The 23,034-nt window shown below is 36.8% G+C and overlaps 1 protein-coding gene across 1 annotated transcript in view; it reads right to left on the bottom strand.

Moving 5' to 3' along the window:
* zbtb8os (zinc finger and BTB domain containing 8 opposite strand) overlaps positions 1-23,034 on the bottom strand; it is a 37,175-nt gene that overhangs the window by 3,315 nt on the left and 10,826 nt on the right. The window contains 2 exon segments of the mRNA NM_001017687.1: positions 20,249-20,301; positions 20,384-20,466. Coding sequence (NP_001017687.1) covers positions 20,249-20,301; positions 20,384-20,466 — 136 coding nt within the window.

The following is a 23,034-nucleotide window of genomic DNA, read 5'->3' as shown; positions in this document are numbered from 1 at the left end:
GGCACTCAGCTTCAGGGTGTCTTAAAGGCTTAAATTTCAAAAACAACAAGTATTTACAGACCACATAGCGTGAGGACACTGAACTGGGTAGACTGCTGTGTATATATTTAATTTATTATAGTTTATTATGTTAAAAAAATGGGTTTGTATACTTTTATCACACATTTAAATGGCACCTATGATGAAAATATGTATAGTGTGTCTAGGGCAGTGGTTCCCAACCTTTTTTCCAGGAGACTCCTATTTTGACACTGACATTTTAAAGACCCCCCCCCCCACATCATACAGTGACACACAAGACAGTGGGCAGCCTTTTCCTTTGAACGTGCATTGAAGCCCTTATTTTTCCCCATCATTGATGCAGCTCCATATAAGCCGCATGCAACTAAATTATTATATGGACTGTGATGTTTTGTGAAGAACGTGTCAATCGTCAGATTACTGGTTATTTGAGTCTGAGCCTTTATTTGTCATTTATAAGGGATTTATAAAGCATAAATAGTCCTCACTTTAGATTTGGTCACAAAACTGCATGAAGTTGAGTTTATAAAGCATTTATTAACATATTAGTTAACTATTGGTATATGCCTGAATAATAAGGCTGTACTCACACTAGGTACAGTTGCCTCCAACCGGGCCAAAGCACGCTTGTCCCCCCTCCCGTCTCCCCCGACGGCCCGCGCTCACACCATATCGGGCCTTGGCACGCTTACGTCATCGCTGCTGCGCTGTTCAGTGAAGGGCTCTCTATGGCAAGCCTTTTTAGCATTTAAATCTTTGTTCTGACTCCATTAAATATATTTAGAGATATCTCTAATTATATTTTGACTAGTCATAATTATAATTCCACTACTCAGAATGACAATTAGAGATATCTGCAATTACAATTGTACTAGTACGAAATCAGATTGGAGATATCTGCAAATATATTATGATTAGTCATATTCCTCCATTGACTTCCATTGAAAAATATTTGCAGATATCTCTAAATGAGTTTTGACTAGTCACAATTGTAATTAGAGATATCTCTGAGTTTTTACTAGTCATAATACATTTGGAGATATCTTTAATTAGTCATATTTAGAGATATTTACAAATATATTTGAAGATATCTCTAATTAATTTACTAATAGTCGAATTACAGTTGTAGATATCTTGAATTGGATTTTTGACTAGTCAAAATTCATTTGGAGATATCTCTAATTACAATTGTGACTAGTCAAAACTCATTTAGAGATATCTGCAAATATTTTTCAATGGAAGTCAATGGAGGAATATGACTAGTCAGTCATAATATATTTGCAGATATCTCCAATCTGACTAGTCAAATTATAATTAAGACTAGTCAAAATATAATTAGAGATATCTCTAAACATATTTATGGATAGTCTGAACAAGGTTTAAATGCTAAAACGGCTTGCCATACGCTCTCACCCAGTAGCACAGTGGAGATTTCTCTAGTTATATCGTTTCAGTTGTTTGTTACGCAGTGATATGCAGTCAAATATTTCGCCAAACAGTCCTTAGGAATGCGGCGACACGCAGTCAGATATTTTACCGGACAGATCCGCCACTTTTGGCGCTCATAAACAATCATTAAGCTCTCGTGCTGCAGGAATGAGGAGGTCTGCTGAAGGCGCGCAGCTGTCGTGCTGTGAGGAGTTCTCGTCTTTAACAAACTACGGCAGTTTGCGATCACTGAACAGTAAGAATAATAAATAAATCCATATGAAACAACCACTTAAAAGTCACGTATCGCTTTCAGTTTCTGGCTTTGGCACGTTTTGCTCTCACACACAAGCGTACCGCGCCAAAGCCCAAGTGATCCGCGCTCAGGCACACCTCTTCCAACCGGGCCAGGGCCGGCCAAGTGAACCGTGCTTGAGCCCGATTCAGCGCAAACAATCCGGGAAACGGGCCTGGGCACGGTACGGATGGCATAGTGTGAGTAGGCCCTAAGATATATAAACGTTGATTTCAACAGTTTATTAATCATTTACTAACTCATTCTGAATTAGCCTAAAAACCCTAAACTACTCCTAAATACAACTGGTTTGTAAATAATGTGATACTTAATTTAGTAATGAAAAATAAATCATTTACTAAGTATGAAAGTACAGTTATTGAGCACATTGCTTATAAGTAGTGTTGGGTACTGAAACTCTGTTCCACGGTACCTTTGGAACCGGTATGCACCGGATCAAATTAGCATATAAATTTCGGTGCCTAATTTCGGTGCTCCAACAAGAACGTAAAGCAGGTCGTGCACCGGAAGCGCCGCTCGGCGACGCGCAGCGCCATGCATTTTAGAATTAGCAAATCAGCGGCTGTACGCAGCGTCCAGTCACGACTCAGGACTCTTTATATTTCTGCCATGCCACAGAGCGCCATCTGAATAGTTTCATTTTAAATAACATGCGAATGTGCACGTCTGGTGTGTGATACTATCAACTGTCATGTGCGCTCCGTGCCGAGGCTCTGAGCGGCGCATTCGATGTGTGACACGCTTAAGAAGCATCAAGGGGTGCATTAAAGACACACGTGAGTAAGCGTTGTGTCACAACATCTCTAAATGTTTAATTCCGCACAGCTTTAAAGGATACGAATGTCAGCGATGTCAGGCGTTTGTTATTGTATAGTAAGCAAGGCGCGCAGTATGGCGCATGCGGTGAGCGATTCACTTCATCAACACGCATGATCGTATTCATCTAATTTGCCTAAACTAAGCATTCTACGGTATGGCTATATGTTACAAGTAAGGATTCTAACACACCAACATGCAGCAGATGTTACAAAAGTTGCGTGCAGGAGAGAAACACGTCAAATTTATGAAATGTGAGGGCTCATCGAATCTCCTTAAAGATGAGGAATGGACTGTCTTTAACAGCTTGCGACATCATCTGGCACATTATCTAAGTACGTTTACATGGACACCAATACTCTGATTTTAATATAAGACAATACTTTAATAAAGAGTCTACTACGTAAACAGGGATTTTTGATTATCTTAAAGGACCACAGACACAAACTGCGAAGGAAACATTTACAGGCTGGTGACGTTGATGGATCTATGAGCTATAACAGCATGTAATTGGGAATCATGAATGGAACATTCAAAAAGCAGCTCATGTAAACACCTGAATCATGTCATTGTCTTATTCAGATTGAAGCAAATCATTAGATTACTGATGTCCATGTAAAAGTAGTCACAAGCCCCAAACCCAGAAAAAAGGTGCTCCCTGATTTTGATGACAGCCTTTCCACTTATTAGTAGTAAGGTAATGTAATGTTTATAGCATAATGCAAATCTTGCATTATTGTTAATAAACAAATGATCAAAAGAAATATATTAATGCAATTCAAAAATATTAAATATGAATTGATGTTTACTTTAAATGTATTATAAATATATATTTATATTGTTCAATTATTTATATATATATATATATATATATATATATATATATATATATATATATATATATATATATATATATATATATATATATATATATATATATATATATATACATATATATATATAATTTTATTCATTTTTTTTTTTACCTATTCATTTTGTGGCTAAAAAGTATCGGTTAAGGCACCGTTTTGGCACCGGTACCATTTTAAAAGTACTGATTTAGCACTGGTATCGAAAAAAAAAAAGAAAAAACGATACCCAACCCTACTCAAGAATACAGCATTTGTAGCTGCAGTTATAAACTGCTTACTAACGTTTATTAATGTAGAGTTAATGCTTAACAAATAATAAATTCACTATTTGCTAATGCTTAGTAAATGATTTATAGTGTGTAGTTATTATAAAGTGTTACCGTTCTTTTTTCATAAGGTAAAATCTTTTGGGTTTACCACCCGCCTGTGGATGTCTGGTGCTCTGATGTCTCTTTGGTTTGCAGGGCTTCATGCTTTCACCACAGATGACAGACTCAATTCTCACCTTGTCCATTGCTTAAATGAAACCGAATTCAAGATAACTATCCAAATATATCCTTGCTTTCTTTTTAGCACATACAATTTGATCTCCTCTCTGGTGCTTTGCCATATCTTCTCTTCGGTGCGTCTTTTTTCAAATCTGCTAACGTAAGCTCTGGGCTACATTCCCTCGCGATATGCTGTAACATTCTCGAAGTTAATGAAATCTCTTATATTTCTATATATGATTGACCCCATCCAGCTGCGTCACAGTACTAGGAAACACTCATACACATTAATTCGCACACTCATACACTACGGCCAATTTTGTTCATTCAATTCACCTATATATAGCACATGTCTTTGGACTGTGGGGGAAACCGGAGCACCTGGAGGAAACCCAAGTCAACACAGGGAGAACATGCAAACTCCATACAGAAATGCCAACTGACCCAGCTGGGACTCAAAACAGTGATCTTCTTGCTGTAAAGGCGACAGCGTTAACCACTGAGCCACCGTGCAGCCTTTCATAGTATCTAGCAATCTGTTTCCTGTTTTCAGGTTTTACAGCGTAGAACCAATTGAGTAAGTAAATGAAGACAGTTTTATTTTGGGTGAACTATCCCCTAATGTGAATGCAGGAGTGTGTCTAATTCATGTGTCTATAGGAAGAACAGTAGAGTTGTTTCCCTTTTTAAAGTTATAAAAACCCTATCGTGGAGTTTTTGTTTTGCTATTTGAGTCAATGGAAATGCTTTAAATAATATCTGTTAATGAACAGTTTGTGTATTTCAGGATTTGCAAGTGTTTTCTGTTTATTTACGGTTGTGAATTGCATTATGGGATGTTGATCTCTGCTCTTTTGACATTTTATGTTAAACGTTCAACTCCACAGTTTACCAAAGTGACCTTGTGGCGAGAGGGCGTGGCCGAGAGCCGTGGGAACGGAGTGAGGCCACCGCGTAAGTGGATACACCTGCTGTGCGCACCTGCCTCGGATCCCACGGAAGGAGCTCTGGACCATAAAAGGAGAACCGATGGCAGAGACTGCCGTCTAAACCAAAACAAACGGACGGCAGCTCCTCACGGAGACTGCCGTCAAACTGAAAGCAAAAGTAAAATATGTCCGGGCCCGATCCTCTCTCGGCTTACTCTGCCATCGGTCCTCCTTTTATGGTCCAGAGCTCCTTCCGTGGGATCCGAGGCAGGTGCGCACCGCAGGTGTATCCACTTACGCGGTGGCCTCACCCCGTTCCCACGGCTCTCGGCCACGCCCTCTCGCCACAGACCTTTATTGACATTTTAGTAGTTTAAAATAATATAATGTATTAAAAAAAGTAATATATAGAGAAATAATTGTGTAAAATAACAGAAAATATACTGCCGGTGTTTTTGTAGCGTAATATACAACACCAAGCCAGACAATATATCACTGCAAACTAAAAAAAAAAATATTAAAAATGTTCAGAAAAGTCACTTTTTCTAACTTTTCAAGGTTAAAAGTTGTTGCAAGAAAGATCAAGGTCCCATAATGCACTTCAAATGCATAAATAAATGAGGGAAAATCAATCACAAAATACTGCAAACATTTTTCAGATATTTGTCAAGCTCCCATTCACGGCTCTCTTCATCACTTTATCTTACTTTCGACATGTATATGCCCTAATATGATGACCTTAGCTGCTGAAAAATGTGGAACATGAAAAAAAAAAAGTCCATCGGGAATCGACATCCTTTGGAAGTGCAAGCATGCATAATTGATTTGTCCTTGCAGCACAGAGAGCAGACATAAAACCAAGCTCTTCCAGGCTTCAGATACAACTACTACAGTGTTTGAGGGGCAAAACTGAACATTGTTCAAAACCATATACTGGATATAGTATATACTAGGTTTGTGTAGAAAGTAAGACTTGAATTACTTGCTTCGGACACTTTAGAATCACCTAGAGTTGAAGTCAGAATTATTCTCCCTGCTGTGAATTTTGCTTTCTTTTTTTAAATGTTTCTCAAATGATGTTTAACAGAGCAAGGAATTTTTCACAGTATGTCTGATAATATTTTTTTTTCTGGAAAAAACTTTGTTTTATTTCGATTGGAATAAAGTCAATTTTTAATGTTTTTAAAACCATTAAGGGTAGATATTATTTGTCCCCTTAGGCAATATTTGTTTGAATTGTCTACAGAACAATGACGACCTGGCCAAGAGGCAACATAAAAAGCAGATCCAGTACAAAGCAGCAGGGACACGATACAATAAAAATTTCATAAATATTAATAATATAAAATTGATATTGATATATAAAACCAAGAAAAAACTAAAAACAAGCACAGTTCTCTTGTACAATTGACTGGATTGAATTTTTAAATGATGATAATGAAATAAAAGTGTTGAGCTTTAAGGTCTGTTGCAGGTTATTCCAAGCATCAGCAGCAGAAAGCTGAAAGGAGTAGCGACCAAATGAACTTTGGGTACACTCTCAGAAATAAAGGTACAGAAGCTCATTAAGGCAGTAACTTTTCAAACAGTGCATATTTGTACCATAATGGTACTTTAAAATGTAATTTATAGGTACATTTGGGTACTACTATGCACCTTTTATGTACCACTGTTGACTCTTTGGGTACCAATATGTGTCTTTTAAAAAGGTACTGTCCCAGAGACAGCTCCTGTACCTTCATTTCTGAGAGTGTATGCAAAGGTTAATAAAACTAATAGAGTGCAGATTTCGACATGTTTCCTGAATGTTAAGAAGTGACTGTAAATAGTGGAGTTTTCCCAATAAGAGTTTTGTAAATGAACAGAAACCAAAGAATTTGCCGACATGATTGAAGGGAAGGCCAATTCAATAAAGAGTAAAGATGAGAGTGGCAATTATTAAATGGCGCACCAGTAACAAAACCAATTGCTGCATGGTAAATAACATCCAGTTTGTGAAGGAGAGTTTTTGAAGCTGATCTGTAAATTAAATCCCCATCATCCAGAATTGGAAAGTTGAACAAATGGTGCTTTGAAGAGTGCATAAAGGAAGATTTGTTTCTGTAAAGAACCTTTAACCTTTTTAAAGGGCCATGACACCCCCCACTTTCAGTTAAAGTCTACTTCAGAATTTTTTCAAAAGATGCATGATTAATGGGCGTGGAGCTCCGCGAGCATCGGGCAGGAGTGGGTGTGGCCAGCAGGGGAGAACGTGAGCGAACGAAGCTAGCTCACAAAATGAGACAAACCGTGAGGAGACGCATGAGTTTATAGTTTACAAAGTTAAATGCAAAGAAATGAACAGTGATTTAATGCCCTGCTACATTTGTTATTCGTAATTTCATATACACATAACCACAATTTATATAATTATAAAGATAAGTGTGTTCATGTAAAAACATTATAACATGAGGACTTCTCCCTCAATCCCCGTATCCAGCAGACTCAGTGCAGCAGGTCTCCTGACCTGTCTATTTTAACCATTAGCCCTGCTGGTAATCTGGAGGATTTAGGCAAAACAGCAGCACAGTGATGTGTCTGAATGTGAACGAACTCCTGATAAAAGACAGCATCCGCCATTCTCTAATTCTCGTGCTGCTCTCCCGACGAAAATGCTAGCAGCACGCACACAGCTTTGCTGTATTATCGGCCCTGACAAGATCGCGGGAGAAAACATGCAACAAACCCTGTGGATCATGGAAAAAAAAGGCATATGAGCCTTCATGAACGGTTAAATACTGTGCCGTGTCTCACAGCTCAGGCTTGACTCTGGCAGTTCTGGCCATAAATGTTAGAGACCATAAATGGTCTCATAAATAATTAAGCAGCCGGCTCTTCTCATAGGGCAAGAAAACTCCGCTATGAATAATAATAAGAAACCGACACGTCATCATTGCACTTGCAGTTCTGCGCTACGTCGCCGATTTTGATCCCGCCCCAAAAATCATTTTAAACCCGGAAGCTGAAATTAGCTGACAAAAGCTCAAAATTATCCAGTTTTCCCCACAATTAAAGCTGACAGGTGCTAACATTGTCTTAACTGATGCTCAACACACACACATCTGTTAATATAAAAAAAAAAAGTTCTCCAGTGTGTCCTGAACCTTTAAGCAAATAATTTATTTGGGTTTCAAATGACAGTTTATCATCTACAACCACGTTCCAAGATATTTGTAGCAGTCAAAATAATATATTTTTTATTTTTTTATTTTGCTTGTTTATTTTACAGGGACAATACACTTGACATTGTTATACAAAGATAACCAATGTTGCGTACATAGGGCATATAGCATAAAGCTAATTTGCAGCCCTCGTCCATGGTAAGGCTTTACATTAAAAAATACAAAAATAAAAACAGTCAAGAATAAAACACAATACAGCAAACATGTACAATATTTACAGAGCCACAAACATAAAATGCAAGTCAATATGCATAAAGAGAAATGTAAATGATGAATTGGTTTTGATGATATTCCAAAACCTCTGAGAATCAGGACCATTACCAGTTATTAGAAATGATTTAAAACTATTATGTTTAGAAATATTTTGGAAAAAATACAGGAGGGTTATTTTTAGAAGGTCTAATAATAAGTAAAAGGTAGTTCATCTTGGGAAGCACACTCTCATTTGAAGGTCACATTATTAATATTACACGAACTGCATATTTCCACTAATATCACTTGTCTTCGCCCTTCTTTCACAACCAATAACCCAGCAAATCTCATCCATGCATTAGTTACTTCACGTCTTGACTACTGTAATGCACTTCTCTCTGGGCTTCCTTCTAAACTTCTCCATAAACTCCAACTGGTTCAGAATCATGCAGCTCGTGTCATCTCATCTCATGAGCACCTCACAAGACTTCACTATCAGCTTCACTGGCTTCCGGTAAAGTTTCGTATTGATTTAAAAATATTCCTTATAACTTTCAAGACACTTCATAATCTTACTCCTCAATATCTCACTAAACTTCTCCATATTTATACCCCTTCTGGTACTCTTAGATCAGCCAACTCTTTCTCCCTGGTGCCACCTCACACTCGATTAAGCACAATGGGAGACAGATCTTTTAGCTCCTCGGCTATGGAACTCTCTTCCCCTGGATCTAAGGAGCAGTGATAGTCTTCACACTTTTAAATCTCGTCTAAAGACCCGGCTTTTTAAGCAGGCTTTCTTTTGACTAATTTTTATCATGTTATTTTATATTCACGGTGTGTTTGTACCTGCAACTCCTTACATGCTTTTAAAATGCTTGTTTGGTAATGTTTTATGAATTGTTTTAATTTGTTCTGTTATGGCTGTTGATGCTTGTTGTAAGGCAACCTTGAGTGTCTAGAAAGGTGCCACTTACTTATAAAATTAATAAACTTAATAAAATTAAATAAATACAATAAAATTATTATTATTATTAATTCAATTGTATATTAAAATAAATTAAAGTGTATTTGTATAGATCTTTTCAAAATAATTGTCATTCCGAAGCAGCTTTACAAAACGTGCACATTATTAAATTATAATAAAACAATTTGTTTTGGTTTGGAACAAGCTGAGGGTCAGGAAATGAGTGCATTTTTGGGTGAACTATCCCTTTAACATTTCCTTTCCTGAAATCTAATTCAAAACTTGGGTTTTTAGTAAGCAGACCCTGAAGGTGCCTCTTCCAGTTTACACACTACAGCCAGACCCTTTTACAGGAATGCAGGACATCGTTTAAAGGAAACTAAACAGTAGAGCTTTATTAAAGGAGCGTCTGACCTTCTGAAAGCTTCTAGAAAATTTTTGAAACATACTGAGAGAACAGTGACTCAGACTCCATGTTTAATACATGTGTTTGTTCATAAAAAGGAAGAGAAAGTCGGACATGGCTCTAACTAATGCAATACAGCCTGTGTGTGTGTTGTTTTTAAATAAATGAAAATAAAATACAATAAAATTCATTTAAAAAAGCAGTTTGACAATATTTGTGTCATTTATTTTAGCTTGATGTAAAAAATAAAGCTTGTTTTTGTCACAGAATAAAGAATTTATTTTAAATATATATATATATATATATATAGCTTTTTTCTACTCACAATGCTAATCTTTTCAGATTTCAACAGTGGTGTAAACTACTCAAGTAAATGGACTTCGATTTTACATTACTTAAGTATTTTTTTGGCTACTTTGTACTTATACTGAGTATTAAAAATACAAGCAACTCTTACTCTCTACTTGACTACTTTTTTGATTAAATATATGTACTCTTTACTCTACTACCAATTTACCGTTACTCATTACATTGTGATAGTGCTTGACAAGTCGGCCTCTTTATCTACCATGGCTAATTTGTTGGGGGGACGAGGATATCATTTGCCGGTATACAGAATGGCTCTTACAGGATGTGGTGTCTACTTTGTTCGCCACAAACCACAAAAATAAGTACTTTAAAGAATTTATCGTCAAATTTGGGAAAGCCCAGTGAGCTAAGAGTCTATTTAATGTTCATTTAATGTGAATTTTGTCAAATTCTGTCTGACTTCACAATGGTATTGTAAGCATAATGTTACCAAAAGTTATTACAGTAATGATATGGCAAAACTTCTGCGACATGACATGACTATGTTTTTGCTTAATTATTTTTGTGCAACGTGAATAAATGTATCACTGAAATTGTACATTTTGCATTAGGTGCATTTAGCTGTGAGTTTGTGATGTATTTTTCATTTTATGTAGTTTACGAAGTTGAAAAATAACACTGATCCTCTTTGTTTAATTTTAATACAGAGAAAAACATCCTAATCAATTGAAAAACTACTCAAAATAAAAGTATTGACCCCCTGTGAGACTGAGAGGTGAATCACTTAAAGTCAGCTCTGAATCTTTTTTTTTTACTACGTTTACTATTTTTGGGGGTAGGGGGGTGGGGGGGTGTTTGTGCCTTTTCCAAACTTTTGAGTTTGATTCAGGCCTTTTGTTCTATTTTATTAAAATATATTTTGTTCTGCCATTTTGAAACATTGATGTGTTAAATTAAATTCTATAGACCTTTTTCATGGCTGCTGCATGGAGGGCGCCATAGCAATCAGCGTCTTCCGGTAGAATGCGAAAAACTGCCGTTTACAGCGTGTACAACTGGTAATTTGCGCTCCGAAAATGGGTTTCAATAACGTTTTTAATGGATAACAGAGCGTTTTTGTGACACACAACTTAGAAATGTATCTTTAAAGCCGTTATAATCGGTCACATGTGGTTCAAGCGCGTCAGAAATACGAGAAAAACGTTCTCCTACTGTAGTTCACGTGTTTGCCGTCAGAAATAGTGTGTGTGTGCGTTCCCGGCCTGTCAGCTGTTAGCTCAGCGCAGAGAGAGAGAGAGAGAGAGAGAGAGAGAGAGAGAGAGAGAGAGAGAGAGAGAGAGAGAGAGAGAGAGAGAGAGAGAGAGAGAGAGAGAGAGAGAGAGAGAGAGAGAGAGAGAGAGAGAGAGAGAGAGAGAGAGAGAGAGAGAGAGAGAGAGAGTTGTGCAATTTACAAAAATGACCAATAAAAGTCTGTTATTGATACTGTGCTGGCTGATTTGCTGTTCATTCTAATCGCGAGCCGTTTGTGTTTTATTTCATGTGTTCGTGTTTTTACCACGGTTTGTGTTTTTCTGTCATTTTGAAATGACACTAGCCTATATTTTCGTGTGTGTGTCCAGCATTTTGGTGAACTACATTTGTTTGGGCTGGTTATATATTTGAAACAAAGAGAAAATGTTGACTTTAGCGATGACAAGGCTTCAGTTAAACGGCAGAAGATGCTGTCTGACAACGAGGGGGAAATGCCTCACAGCAGCTGTTTTCCATCCTATTAGATCGCATTTCTTTAAATGATCAGTCCAGGAGATGGTGCTGATGGACAACAGTAATAGTTCAAAGATGATAAAAGCAGGTAAAATAGATTAAAACTATCGTTTCAAAGCTGTCCAAATGTGACTGTTTACACGCATCAGCTGCCGACCGGAAGTTCTTCGCATTCTCCTTGCGCATACACGCAAAGCATAATGGGTCATTTTGCGTTCCAAGAAAAAGGTCTATATTACAAAATAAAACCTTTTTTGGTGATCTTAGAGCCTACATTCAGTATGAATAAAGTACTTAAGTTCTTTTAAAATTGGATACTTTAATACTTTTTCTCAAGTCATTTTGGAATTGGAGACTTGTAACTTGTAACAGAGTAATTTTTCGGTAAGGTATCTGTACGTTTACTCAAGTAAGGTTTTCAGGTACTCTTTACACCTCTGGATTTCAAGTCCATTTTTTAAATCCTGAGAATTGCAATTTAAAGTCAGATTGTGGCAAATTAGCAATCATTCAGAACAAACGCAGTTAAATAATTTTATTTTTCTTAATGCAGAGTTCAGACTCCATGGTTTGAGCCCCAATCACTCAATTGACTCATTGACGGGTTTTGAGTAATTGCAGACAAATGCCTGAAATCACTGGCAAATCGGTGCTCGTTTCTATGAGTAAAAATCACACATTGTGAACTATCAATGACGCCATTTGAGAGAATACCCAATGAGTCACTGACACCCGTGAGATATTTGGCATGCTAAATATCTGGAGCTGTCAGCGATTCAAAATCATGCCGTGTGAAATATGTCCAGATTGAAAATAACATCTGCGATCACCTACAGCCGATGAGAGAGCAGCATCCACTAGTAGGTATCTGCAGGCTAGTGGGAGGTTGGGGGAGAACTTCAAAGTGTCTTCTCAGTCTATCTGGACCCAAGAAATGGAGGAAAATCGAGTGTAAATTTGGCAGGAGCGCCAGTGTCTGTTTGACGTGACATCTGAGCAACAACACAACCAGGTCGAAAAAGAAAAAAGGTTGAGGAGAAATTGCTGATTACCTTCAAAGGCCAGGTGAGCAAAATAAGCACATTTCTACCCCACTAAAGGCTTCTTTCACATTATGTAGTTAATATAAAAAGATATACTACATGACCTCGCGTTGTTTTTATTTCACTTCTCCTATTGTAAAGTTTTGCAGCGTGAAACCCCGTCGCCGATCCAACTCCCAGTGTAAACACAACAGCCACTGAATGCTACCCTAGACAGTCATGCAGTGTGAAAACATCTGTGACAAGACTACTTTGAAAATGGTGCAGTCTGAACTGAGCATAAGGGGGCTATAATATTGACCACAGCAGTTTTTACATGTTGAAAAACTTTTTTTAGTCCAAACTAAAAGAAATAAGACATTCTCCAGAGAAAAATGTCATTAGAAATACTGTGAAAAATGTCCTTGTCCCTTGAAAAAGAATAAAAATTTCACATGGGGGCTAAAAATAGAATTTTTTTACTGTATTTATTACAATTTAGATCTTTTTGTGACTCAGCATCTTAAATTTTAGATTTCTCCCTCATAATTCTGAGGGAGAAATGTGAAAAATTAAAACAGAATCTCAACTGTTCTGAAAAAGTCAGAAATTCAGAATTTATTTAGCAAAACTTTGAATTGTTTGCATCTTGCAATGTTTGTTCCCTTGCGATTTTGACTTTTTCTCAGAAACAAAAAAATATCTGAATTGTGATATGCAAACTGTCCATAATTATTGATTATTATGTTCAGAATTTATTGAAAAAAAGCAACAAAATTATCAATTTAAACGTCCCTTTTAAGTGTTTTTCTTTTGGCAGCAATGGTCTTCCATAAAATTAAATTGCCCATAATATTGCTTTCAACTGTACTGTATATATCACAATTTAGATTTTTTTTGCTTTAATTGTTTTAAATTAAATTGTAATTTTTTTGCCATAAAAGTGGATTTACTGGAAATACACACAGGGGCTTGCCAAAATGCTCATTTTAGAAGAAATTTTCAGATGGCACTTAGAGGTTTTTAGATCTGAACTCTTTATATATAGCTTACAATTCGGAATTATAGGTTTGTATTTTGCAATAGTTTTTGTTCCCTTGCGTTTTTTTTTTTTTTTTACAAAAAAATATCTGAATTGTGATATGGAAACTGTACGTAATTGTTGATATCTTTAAAATTAAATAGGGTAAAAACTCAGAATTTATTCAGTGTTTATGATCATATCACCCCAATTTTATCCTCCTTACACTGGCTGCCTCTTAAGTTTCGTATTGAATTTAAAATATTGCTTCTTACCTATAAAACTTTAAATAATCTAGCTCCCGTTTATCTAACCAACCTTCTGTCTGGCTACAATCTAACTCGCTCTTTAAGATCTCAAAGGTCAGGGCTTCTGGTAGTACCTAGAATAGCAAAGTCGAGTAAAGGAGGTCGAGCCTTCTCATTTATGGCTCCTTCCTGATAACATCCAAGGCTCTGACACACTCTCCCAATTCAAAACTAGATTAAAGATCTATCTTTTTAGCAAAGCATACACTCAGTGCCTCACTTAGTGGTATGATATATGAATGTGCTCCACACAGGTTTCTGCATTTCGTTTATATACACTATGAACTGCAGCTACGCTAATTATTCTCTTTATTCTCTTTCCACCTGGGGACACTCATCTCGAGGCCCTCAGACTACGCAGCGCTACTTATTCGATCCAAGACCAGCAACGAGATGATCCCAAGGTTTGACACAATCTACATTGTAAAGGCACTATAGAAATAAAGGCGAATTTAATTTAATCGTTCATTTTCCTTCAGCTTAATCCCTTTGTTTATCAGGGGTCGCCACAGCGAAATGAACCACCAACTATTCCGGCTTATGTTTTACACAGCGAATGCCCTTCCAGATGCAACCCAGTACTGGGAAACACCCATACACTCTCACATTTGCACAAACACTTCACCAAATTCATCTAGGGCGCATGTCTTTGGACTGTGGGGGAAACACTGGGAGAACATGCAGAACTGGCCCAGCCGAGACTCGAATCAGCAATCTTCCTGCTGTGAGGCGACATGCAAACCACTGACCCACAGTGTCGAAATATAAGTTTAAAAATCCCTTTAAAAAAAACAATTAAAAAATCTTTAAGCGTTTATCCTTTGGCAGAAATAGTCTTCCATAAAATTAAATTCACCATAATTTTTAATATATAAACGCTCCTTTGTTAGATGTGATTGCTTCTATTGTCTATTGTTTAAAAGTATAATTATCTCTCAAGACTGGCGTATTAGAAAACAGACGGCTATTGTTTGTGTGAACCACTCATCTGTTTACAGCTCAACAACAGTGAATGTGGTATTTATTTCAGCGGCTGAGCAGTTTACAGGTATGAAAGCGACTGTTGTCCTTATTCTGTCAAGACTCATCCTTTTTCCATCCACTACAGCTCAAAATGAATCATCACATGACTTTACTGTCTGGCTATGCAGATTAAAAAGTTGTTCATTTAGTTTCACACACAAATAGCTGGTGTTCTGCTAAACATACTTCTGTTTTTGGACTGTCGGTGGAGTTCTAGTGCTATATCTTATTACATGGTTCTTACACCCGTTGATGAAGTCGAATTTAAAGGGATAGTTGACTCCAAAATGAAAATTACTCACTATCTACTCTGCTTCAAGCACTTTCAAACCTGTATGTGTTTTTTTTTTCTTCTGTTTAACACAAAAGAAGATGTTTTGATGAAAGCTGAAAACCTGTAACTATTGACTTTTACACTTTGGGGTGTACGTGGGGCCCTAAAATGTTATAAATTTCCAAAACAATTTTACGCCTTAAAAAGTCTTGAATTCACTAAAATGTTGTCTTGCAGGTCTTAAATAATTGTAAACAGGTCTTAATTTTCCTGTTCATGGAAAGGTGGCCAATCTGGCCAACACGTATTCAATCACCAATGGATCTACATCTCCTAACAAAACTCAGTACAATAACTCTATTTACCAATATGGTTTAGTTATTGTGCTTTATAATATATATTGTCGCTTCACAGCAAAAAGGTCGCTGGTTCAAGCCTTGGCTGGGTCAGCTGGAGTTTGCATGTGGGTTTGCACGTGGGTTTCCTCCGGGTGCTCCCGTTTCCACCACAGTCCAAAGACGTGGTACAGGTGAATTGGGTAGGCTAAATTGTCCGTAGTGTATGAGTGTGTGTGTGTGGATGTTATCCAGAGATGGGTTGTGGCTGGAAGGGCATCCGCTGCGTAAAAACTTGCTGGATAAGTTGGCACTTCATTCCGCTGTGGCGACCCCGGATTAATAAAGTGACCAAGCCGAAAAGAAAATGAATGAATGAATCCTGCATAAGTCTGTAATTTCATTCACAATGATCTTAAAAAGTTGTTTAAAAGTCTTAAATTTGACTTCGTGAATCCTGCAGAAACTTTTTATAGTCAGAAAAACACATACTATTGAAGTCAATGGTTACAGGGTTTCAGCATTCTTCAAAATATCTTCTTTTGTGGTCAACTGAACAAATAAATCTCAAATGTGTCTGGAAATGACAGAATTTTCATTTTTGAGTGTCCCTGTAAGCCCTTTACAAGCAATTTTCCAACTTTTCTAGCACTTTAGAAGTGTGGCGAATTGCATATCTGCATGCACATAGATACTTCATCATAATATATTAGATGTTATCCGTTATAGTGTTCAAAAGAAATCATGTGATGTTGTGTTTTTTAAATGCCTAATAGCTGGTGTTCTGCTAAACGTTCTGCTGTTTTTGGAGTATTTAATTATATGGTTCTTACACCCTTTGATCAAGTCAAATTATTATTACAAAAGGGAAAGTTGACCCCAAAATGAATATTTACTCACTATTTACTTTCCCTTCAGCAGTTTCAAACCTGTATGTGTTTTTATCCTTCTGTTTAACACAAAAGAAGATGTTTTGAAGATAGCCAAAAACCTGTAACCAATGACTTTCATAGTCGGAAAAACAAATACTATTGAAGTCAACAGTTACAGGTTTTCAACATTCTTCAAACTATCTTCTTTTGAACAAAAAAATCTCATAACAGGTTTGGAAATAGCAACAAGTAAACGATGAAAGAATTTTAATTTTTTGGGTGAACCGTGTGACCATGTGTTCATTATGCCTTAAACCCTACAGTCATCTGGTGAGATACTCTGTTAAAAGTTAATAGGACAGTATTTTGTCTTAGGGCGTATTCACACTATGTACAGTTGACTTGAATCAGGCCGAAGCACACTTGTCCCCCTCCTGTCTCCCCTGAAAGCCTGCACTTACATTACATTTGGGCCTGGGCACGCTTACGTCATCACTGTTCAGTAAACAATTTTACTCAGCACAGTGGAGATTTTTTCAGTTGTCGTTTTAGTTATTTAGGATGCAGTGACATGCAGTCAAATATTTCGCCGAACAGATCCTCCACTTTTGACGCTCATAAACAAAAAATAAACTCCTCGTGCTGCAGGTATTAGGAGATTTGCTGAAGGTGCAGCTGTCGTGCAGTGAGGGGTTTGCGTATTTAATATTCTACGACAGTTTGCCTTCATTGAACAGTAAGAATGATTAATAAATCCATATAAAACAGTCTCTAAAAGTCACTTCTCGTCTTCAGTTTCGGGCTCAGGCGCACTTTGCACTCACACTACAAGCATACCGCGGCAAAACCCAAGTGAACCGCGCTCTGACACACCTCCTCCAACCGGGCCAGGGCCGGCCAAGTGAACCCTGTCTGAGCCGATTCAGAGCACTCACACTTCTCCAATAATTCGAGAAATGTGTGTGTGTGTGCGCGCACTTGGGGAGCAGGAAAGCTGTGACTTCTTTTAATAGGGTCGTCCTCATGCTATGTGCCGAGTGTGGTGCTTTCGCTACGTACAACACGTCACCTATAAAATCATTTTTACACCAAGAAGGTCACTGTGGTTAGAGCCTGGCTGGTCCAGTTGGCATTTCTGTGTGGAGTTTGCATGTTCTCTCCATGTTTATAACTCCATGCATGTTCTCTGGGTGCTCCTGTTTCCCCCACAGTCCAAAGACATGCGCTATAGGTGAAAAGGGTTAACAAAATTGGCCGTAATGTATGAGTGTGTGTGAGAATATAAGTGTATGGGTGTTTCCCAGTACTGGGTTGCAGCTGGAAGGGCATCAGCTGCATCAAACATAAGCTGGAATAGTTGGTGGTTCATTCCGCTGTGACGACCCCTGATAAATAAGGGACTAAGTTGAAGAGAAATGAATGAATGGCTTATGCCGGTATTTTACCATTAGAAAATAAACCTTTCACTTTAGTGTTGCTCTCTGATTAAACATTGATGAAATACTACACACAGATGAGGGAATATCCAAATATTCACAGTGTTTGTGATGAAGATGAGGTTGTTTCTTCATGCAAAATAGATTTGAGGATTGAAATTAAATGTAGCTGCTTTATATTAGAGGTTAAGTGGAGGCGGCTCATTTATGACCCTTAGGACAAACAGTGCACAGAATATTAAGACAACAGGAGGGTTAAAGACACTAGTTAAGATAAAAGATTAATGAGATAAATCATTTAAAGGGCACATATTTTACCCCTTTTTCATGATTTAAGATAAGTCCTTTGTGTCTGTTGTGAAGTTAATTCAAGCCTTTCTGCAACAATGAGTACCACACAATGTTGTTACAAAGTTCACACACACACACACACACACACACACACACACACACACACAGAGGGGCAGATTGGCCATCTGGCAATTCTGGCAAATGCCAGAAGGGTTGGACCATGTTTCAAATGTGGGTCGGTCAGTTTTTTTAATAATTTTTTTTTTAATGTATTGTTTTTACATGCAGGCAGCATTTATCTCTTGCAAGATGTGAATACTATGATAATGAAAATGATAATGATAATAATAATAATACATCAAAAGTCGGACACTTCCCGAATTTCACTGTTTTGCCACCTGGAAACAGCACCAGTGGCAGAGATCGACATTTTTTTTTATTTTTTTATCACAGATCAATGACCTCAAGAAAAAACTACCATGATAATTTATTTATAGTAAATATTATAGTGTTTTGAATTGTTTTTTCAGTATTGGGTTATGCTTATTGTTGTGATGCCATAGTAACTATAGAATTTAAATAGGCTTTTTATGATATTTTTATAAACAATACTTTTTTTTCAACACTATATATTGCTATAAATTACTATGCTATTTTTTTAGTGTGAGAGTGGATGCAACTGAAATATCACTGTTTTTACAAAAAGATTGTCACAATCACAGAAGATGAACAGCTCATTACTTAAAAGGGTGTATTTAAAATATAAATCTGTATAATCAACAATGAGCCTAGATGTTAAAAGAATGTCAAAATAAACAGCTTATACAGCAAAATAAAATTTATTTGGCTATATTATAAATTAAGTAGCTATAGCGAGATGCTTTTGACTGACAGGTCATGACAAATGTTATGTTTATTTGTTTTGCTAGGAATGTCCCTAGAATGTGGCCCATTTCTATAGTAATTTCAGACTTTCTGTAGAGGGCAAGATTCACAGATTGTTTTTTATTTCATTTTTACTGTATGTATAAATTTGTTATTAACGGGTTGTTTTTGTTCCAGTCAAATACATTAAATGTTTAAATATCTATTGCATATGATATGGTACTGCCTATATTATTTCACCATCTGTACACCAATATGAGAAGTGGATGTGTGTGCCCATGGGTGGGGCTGTGTCAGTGTGGGAATGTGGGGTGATGTGGCTATACAGTGCCAGGGCTAAATTTTTGTCCCAGTCTGCCCCTGCACACACACACACACACACACACACACACACACACACACACACACACACACACACACACACACACACAGCGTGTGTGCTTACCTTTGCACTGTTTTTGCATGGAAAATGTGACAGGATATGCACTGCTGTATGGACATCCGTTATGTTAGTGTACAAAATAAACCTGATTTAACCTCCACATACCGGGATTGAATCGTTTTCTTTTATAATTGTACTGACAAGCGACGGTGGTGCTAAAGTAAAGACAGTAAAATTGCTGTAATTCATTACAAACATGCACTGTTTTAAAAACATTTTAAACTTGTACACGTCATTCTTGATCACATTTGATGATGATTGATGATCACAGAGAGCTAAACCCATCTTTTAATCCCAGTTGCTTTGCGCATGTCCTGTCTTGTTGATATTATTGTACGCGTTACTACGGAGACATGTTAAGATGCAGCTGTGAGAAATGGGGGGGATTTGGATCTTACTTCAACATCAGGCAATTTAAAAAAAAGAGACATGTTGTGTTTATATCAGCCCAGTATGACTGTGGACACACTATACCTACACACAGTGCTGTCCAAACAGCTTACAAATGATGATTTTGATCATAGGTGTCCTTTAAGATAAAATGTCAGCATTTTCTATGATTTTCAGCACCCATGTGAGCCATGTATTACTACACAGAGTCTGCACTCACCCTATTGAGCGGATCTTGTAGCGCATTCTGTCAATGTGTAACACCTTCACCTCCTGAAAAACAGGAAAAGGGTGTGCTTGTTGGAGAACATGGAAAGAGGATGTAAGCTCAATGTGTGTACTGTGTGTATGATACCCGTGGGATGAAGAAGATATCGGCGCTGAATTTGAAGAGCCAGTCATCCAGAAAGTGGTAAAGAAGTGACTCCATATCATCTCCTGAAACAAACACAAGATAAAGTTACCATCTGGTCTAACCAGTCCTGTTCCCACACAGAGCATCATGAAGACAATGATTCACTTTTTCTGCTTTTCTTGGTCAATGAAACAGCCTTTTGACTCCTAAGAGGGCCGTTGTGTAAGACAGAATTCAAAAACGATGAATATTGGTTACTAACACTTTATATATTGCTGTATTTAAAAGAAATAAGCTTTACTATTATAGTTTTCTGTTTAATTTATTTATTGGTCTTTTTTATTATGTTAATGGGATAGTATGCGATATGATGGCTCTGTGGTCTTCACAGCAAGAAATTCACTAGTTCGAGACCCGGCTGGGCCAGTTGGCATTTCTGTGTTGGCGTGGGTTTCCTCCGGTCCACAGTCCAAAGACATGCGCTTTGAAGAATTGAATAAACTAAATTGGCCGTAGTGTATGTGTGTGAATGTGAGTTTATTGGTGTTTCCCAGTACTGGGTTGTGACATCCGCATGTGTAAAACATATGCTAAAATAGCTGGCGGTTCATTCTGCTGTGGCGACCCCTGATAATCAAGGGACTAATGGGATAGTTCACTCAAAATTGAATATTTCTTCATCATTTACTCCAAACTTTTAAGAGTTTTTTCTTCGATTGAACACAAAAGAAGATGATTTGAAGAATGTGAGGTCTGACTTCCATAATAGGAACAAAGAATACAATCATTCTTCAGTATTTCTTTCTTTGTGTTCAACAGAAGTAAGAAACTCAAGTGGAGGACGAGTAAATAATTGAATATTCATTTTTGGAGTGTACTGTCTCTTTAAACTTTTGTCGCTTTGTAGTTTAAGCAGCACACTTTCAGGGCTGCAAACTGAAATTGAGACATCTTAAGGAGACAGTACACCCCAAAATGAAAATTCAACTATTTGCTCGATCCAAAACCTGAAGATATTTTGAAAGAAAACTGCAAACCTGTATTCATCGACTTTCATAGTAGGAAAAACAAACATTAGGAAAGTCAGTGGTTACAGCTTTTCAGCTTTATTCAAAATATCTTCAGATTTTACATGAGTAAATTGTTTAATTTTCTTTTTTTTTGGGGGGTGGGGGGGTGGGGGGGGGGGTGTACTGTCTTTTTAAGATAACTTAATTTCAGTTTAAAGTGGTTGAGGCAGCCCTGAAAGTGTGTCAGCTTAAACTATAACCTATTTAAGGCCACCGGCAACTATAGTTGCCAAAGATCATAGTTGCCAGTTTCCTTTTATAAGTAATTTTCTACATGTTATCCATGTTTGATTTTTCCTTGACATGCAAGAAAACAACCAAATAAAATATTTCAAAAAAATAAAAAAGGCACTAAATTTCTTTCCTGTCATGTCCGGATTTCATCTTCCTACCACTTATTCCTACCTCTAAGTTTTAGAGCAGTATTGGTAACACTTTACAATAAGGTTCATTAGTTAATGCATTTACTAACATGAACTAATCATGAACAACACTTGTACAGCATTTATTAATCATAATTGAACATTTACTAATGCATTATTAACATTCAAGTCCATGCTTGCTAACATTAGTTAATGCACCATGAGTTAACATGACCTAACAATGAACGACTGTATTTTCATCAACTAACGTTAACTAACATGAACAAATACAGTAGTAGATGTGTTGTTCATTGTTTGTTTATGTTAGTAAATGCATTAATTAACATTAACTAATGAACCTTATTGTAAAGTGTGACCGCAGTATTTTATTACAGCCTTAGACAAAGTTGAATTTAAAAGGATAGTTCACCCCAAAAGAAAAATTTACCCACTATTTAATCTCCTTTAAATAGTTTCACGCCTTAAAGAGTTTCTTTTTTCTGTAATAAAGTAGCATATTAAACTTTGTAGTTCAAGCTGACACACTTTCAGGGCTACCGCAATAACTTTAAACTTAAATTAAGTTTTCTTAAATCGACAGTACACCCCAAAAATGAAGATTCTGTTATTTATTCATCCAAAACCTGAAGATATTGTGATAGAAAACTGCAAACCTGTAAACATTGACTTTCATAGTAGAAAAATAAACATTAGGAAAGTCAGTGGTTACAGGTTTTCAGCTTTCTTCAAAAAAATCTTCAGGTTTTAGATGAGTAAATTGTTTAATTTTAATTTTTGGTGTGTACTGTCTCTTTAAGATGACTCAATTTCAGTTTAAAGTTATTGCGGCAGCCCTGGAAGTGCATCTGCTTTAACAATGAAGTGACAAAAGTTTTATATGCGACTTGTTTTTCTTGAATGATAAAATAGTTATTTCAGTCTTGCTGGGAAAAGAACAAACAGAATATTTAAGCAATTTAATTGTGTTTTTTGTGACTCATTTAAAAACACATTACGCCTATTTCTCAGTCACACAATGCCTTGGAATATTCAATTTTGGTTATTTCCACACTTTCAACAGCAGCTGAAAATAAACCATGATTTAAATAACTGCAATGTATAAACATGGTGTTTTTGTTCTTTCCCTCTGCACTGTTAACTAAAGGCAAAGTTACCCAAAACCAAAAAATCTGTCATCATTTACTCACCCTTAACTGTT

The sequence above is a fragment of the Danio rerio genome, chromosome 13, assembly GCF_049306965.1.
Source record: "Danio rerio strain Tuebingen ecotype United States chromosome 13, GRCz12tu, whole genome shotgun sequence".
NCBI lineage: Eukaryota > Metazoa > Chordata > Actinopteri > Cypriniformes > Danionidae > Danio > Danio rerio.
This window is presented reverse-complemented; position numbering and strand designations above follow the sequence as displayed.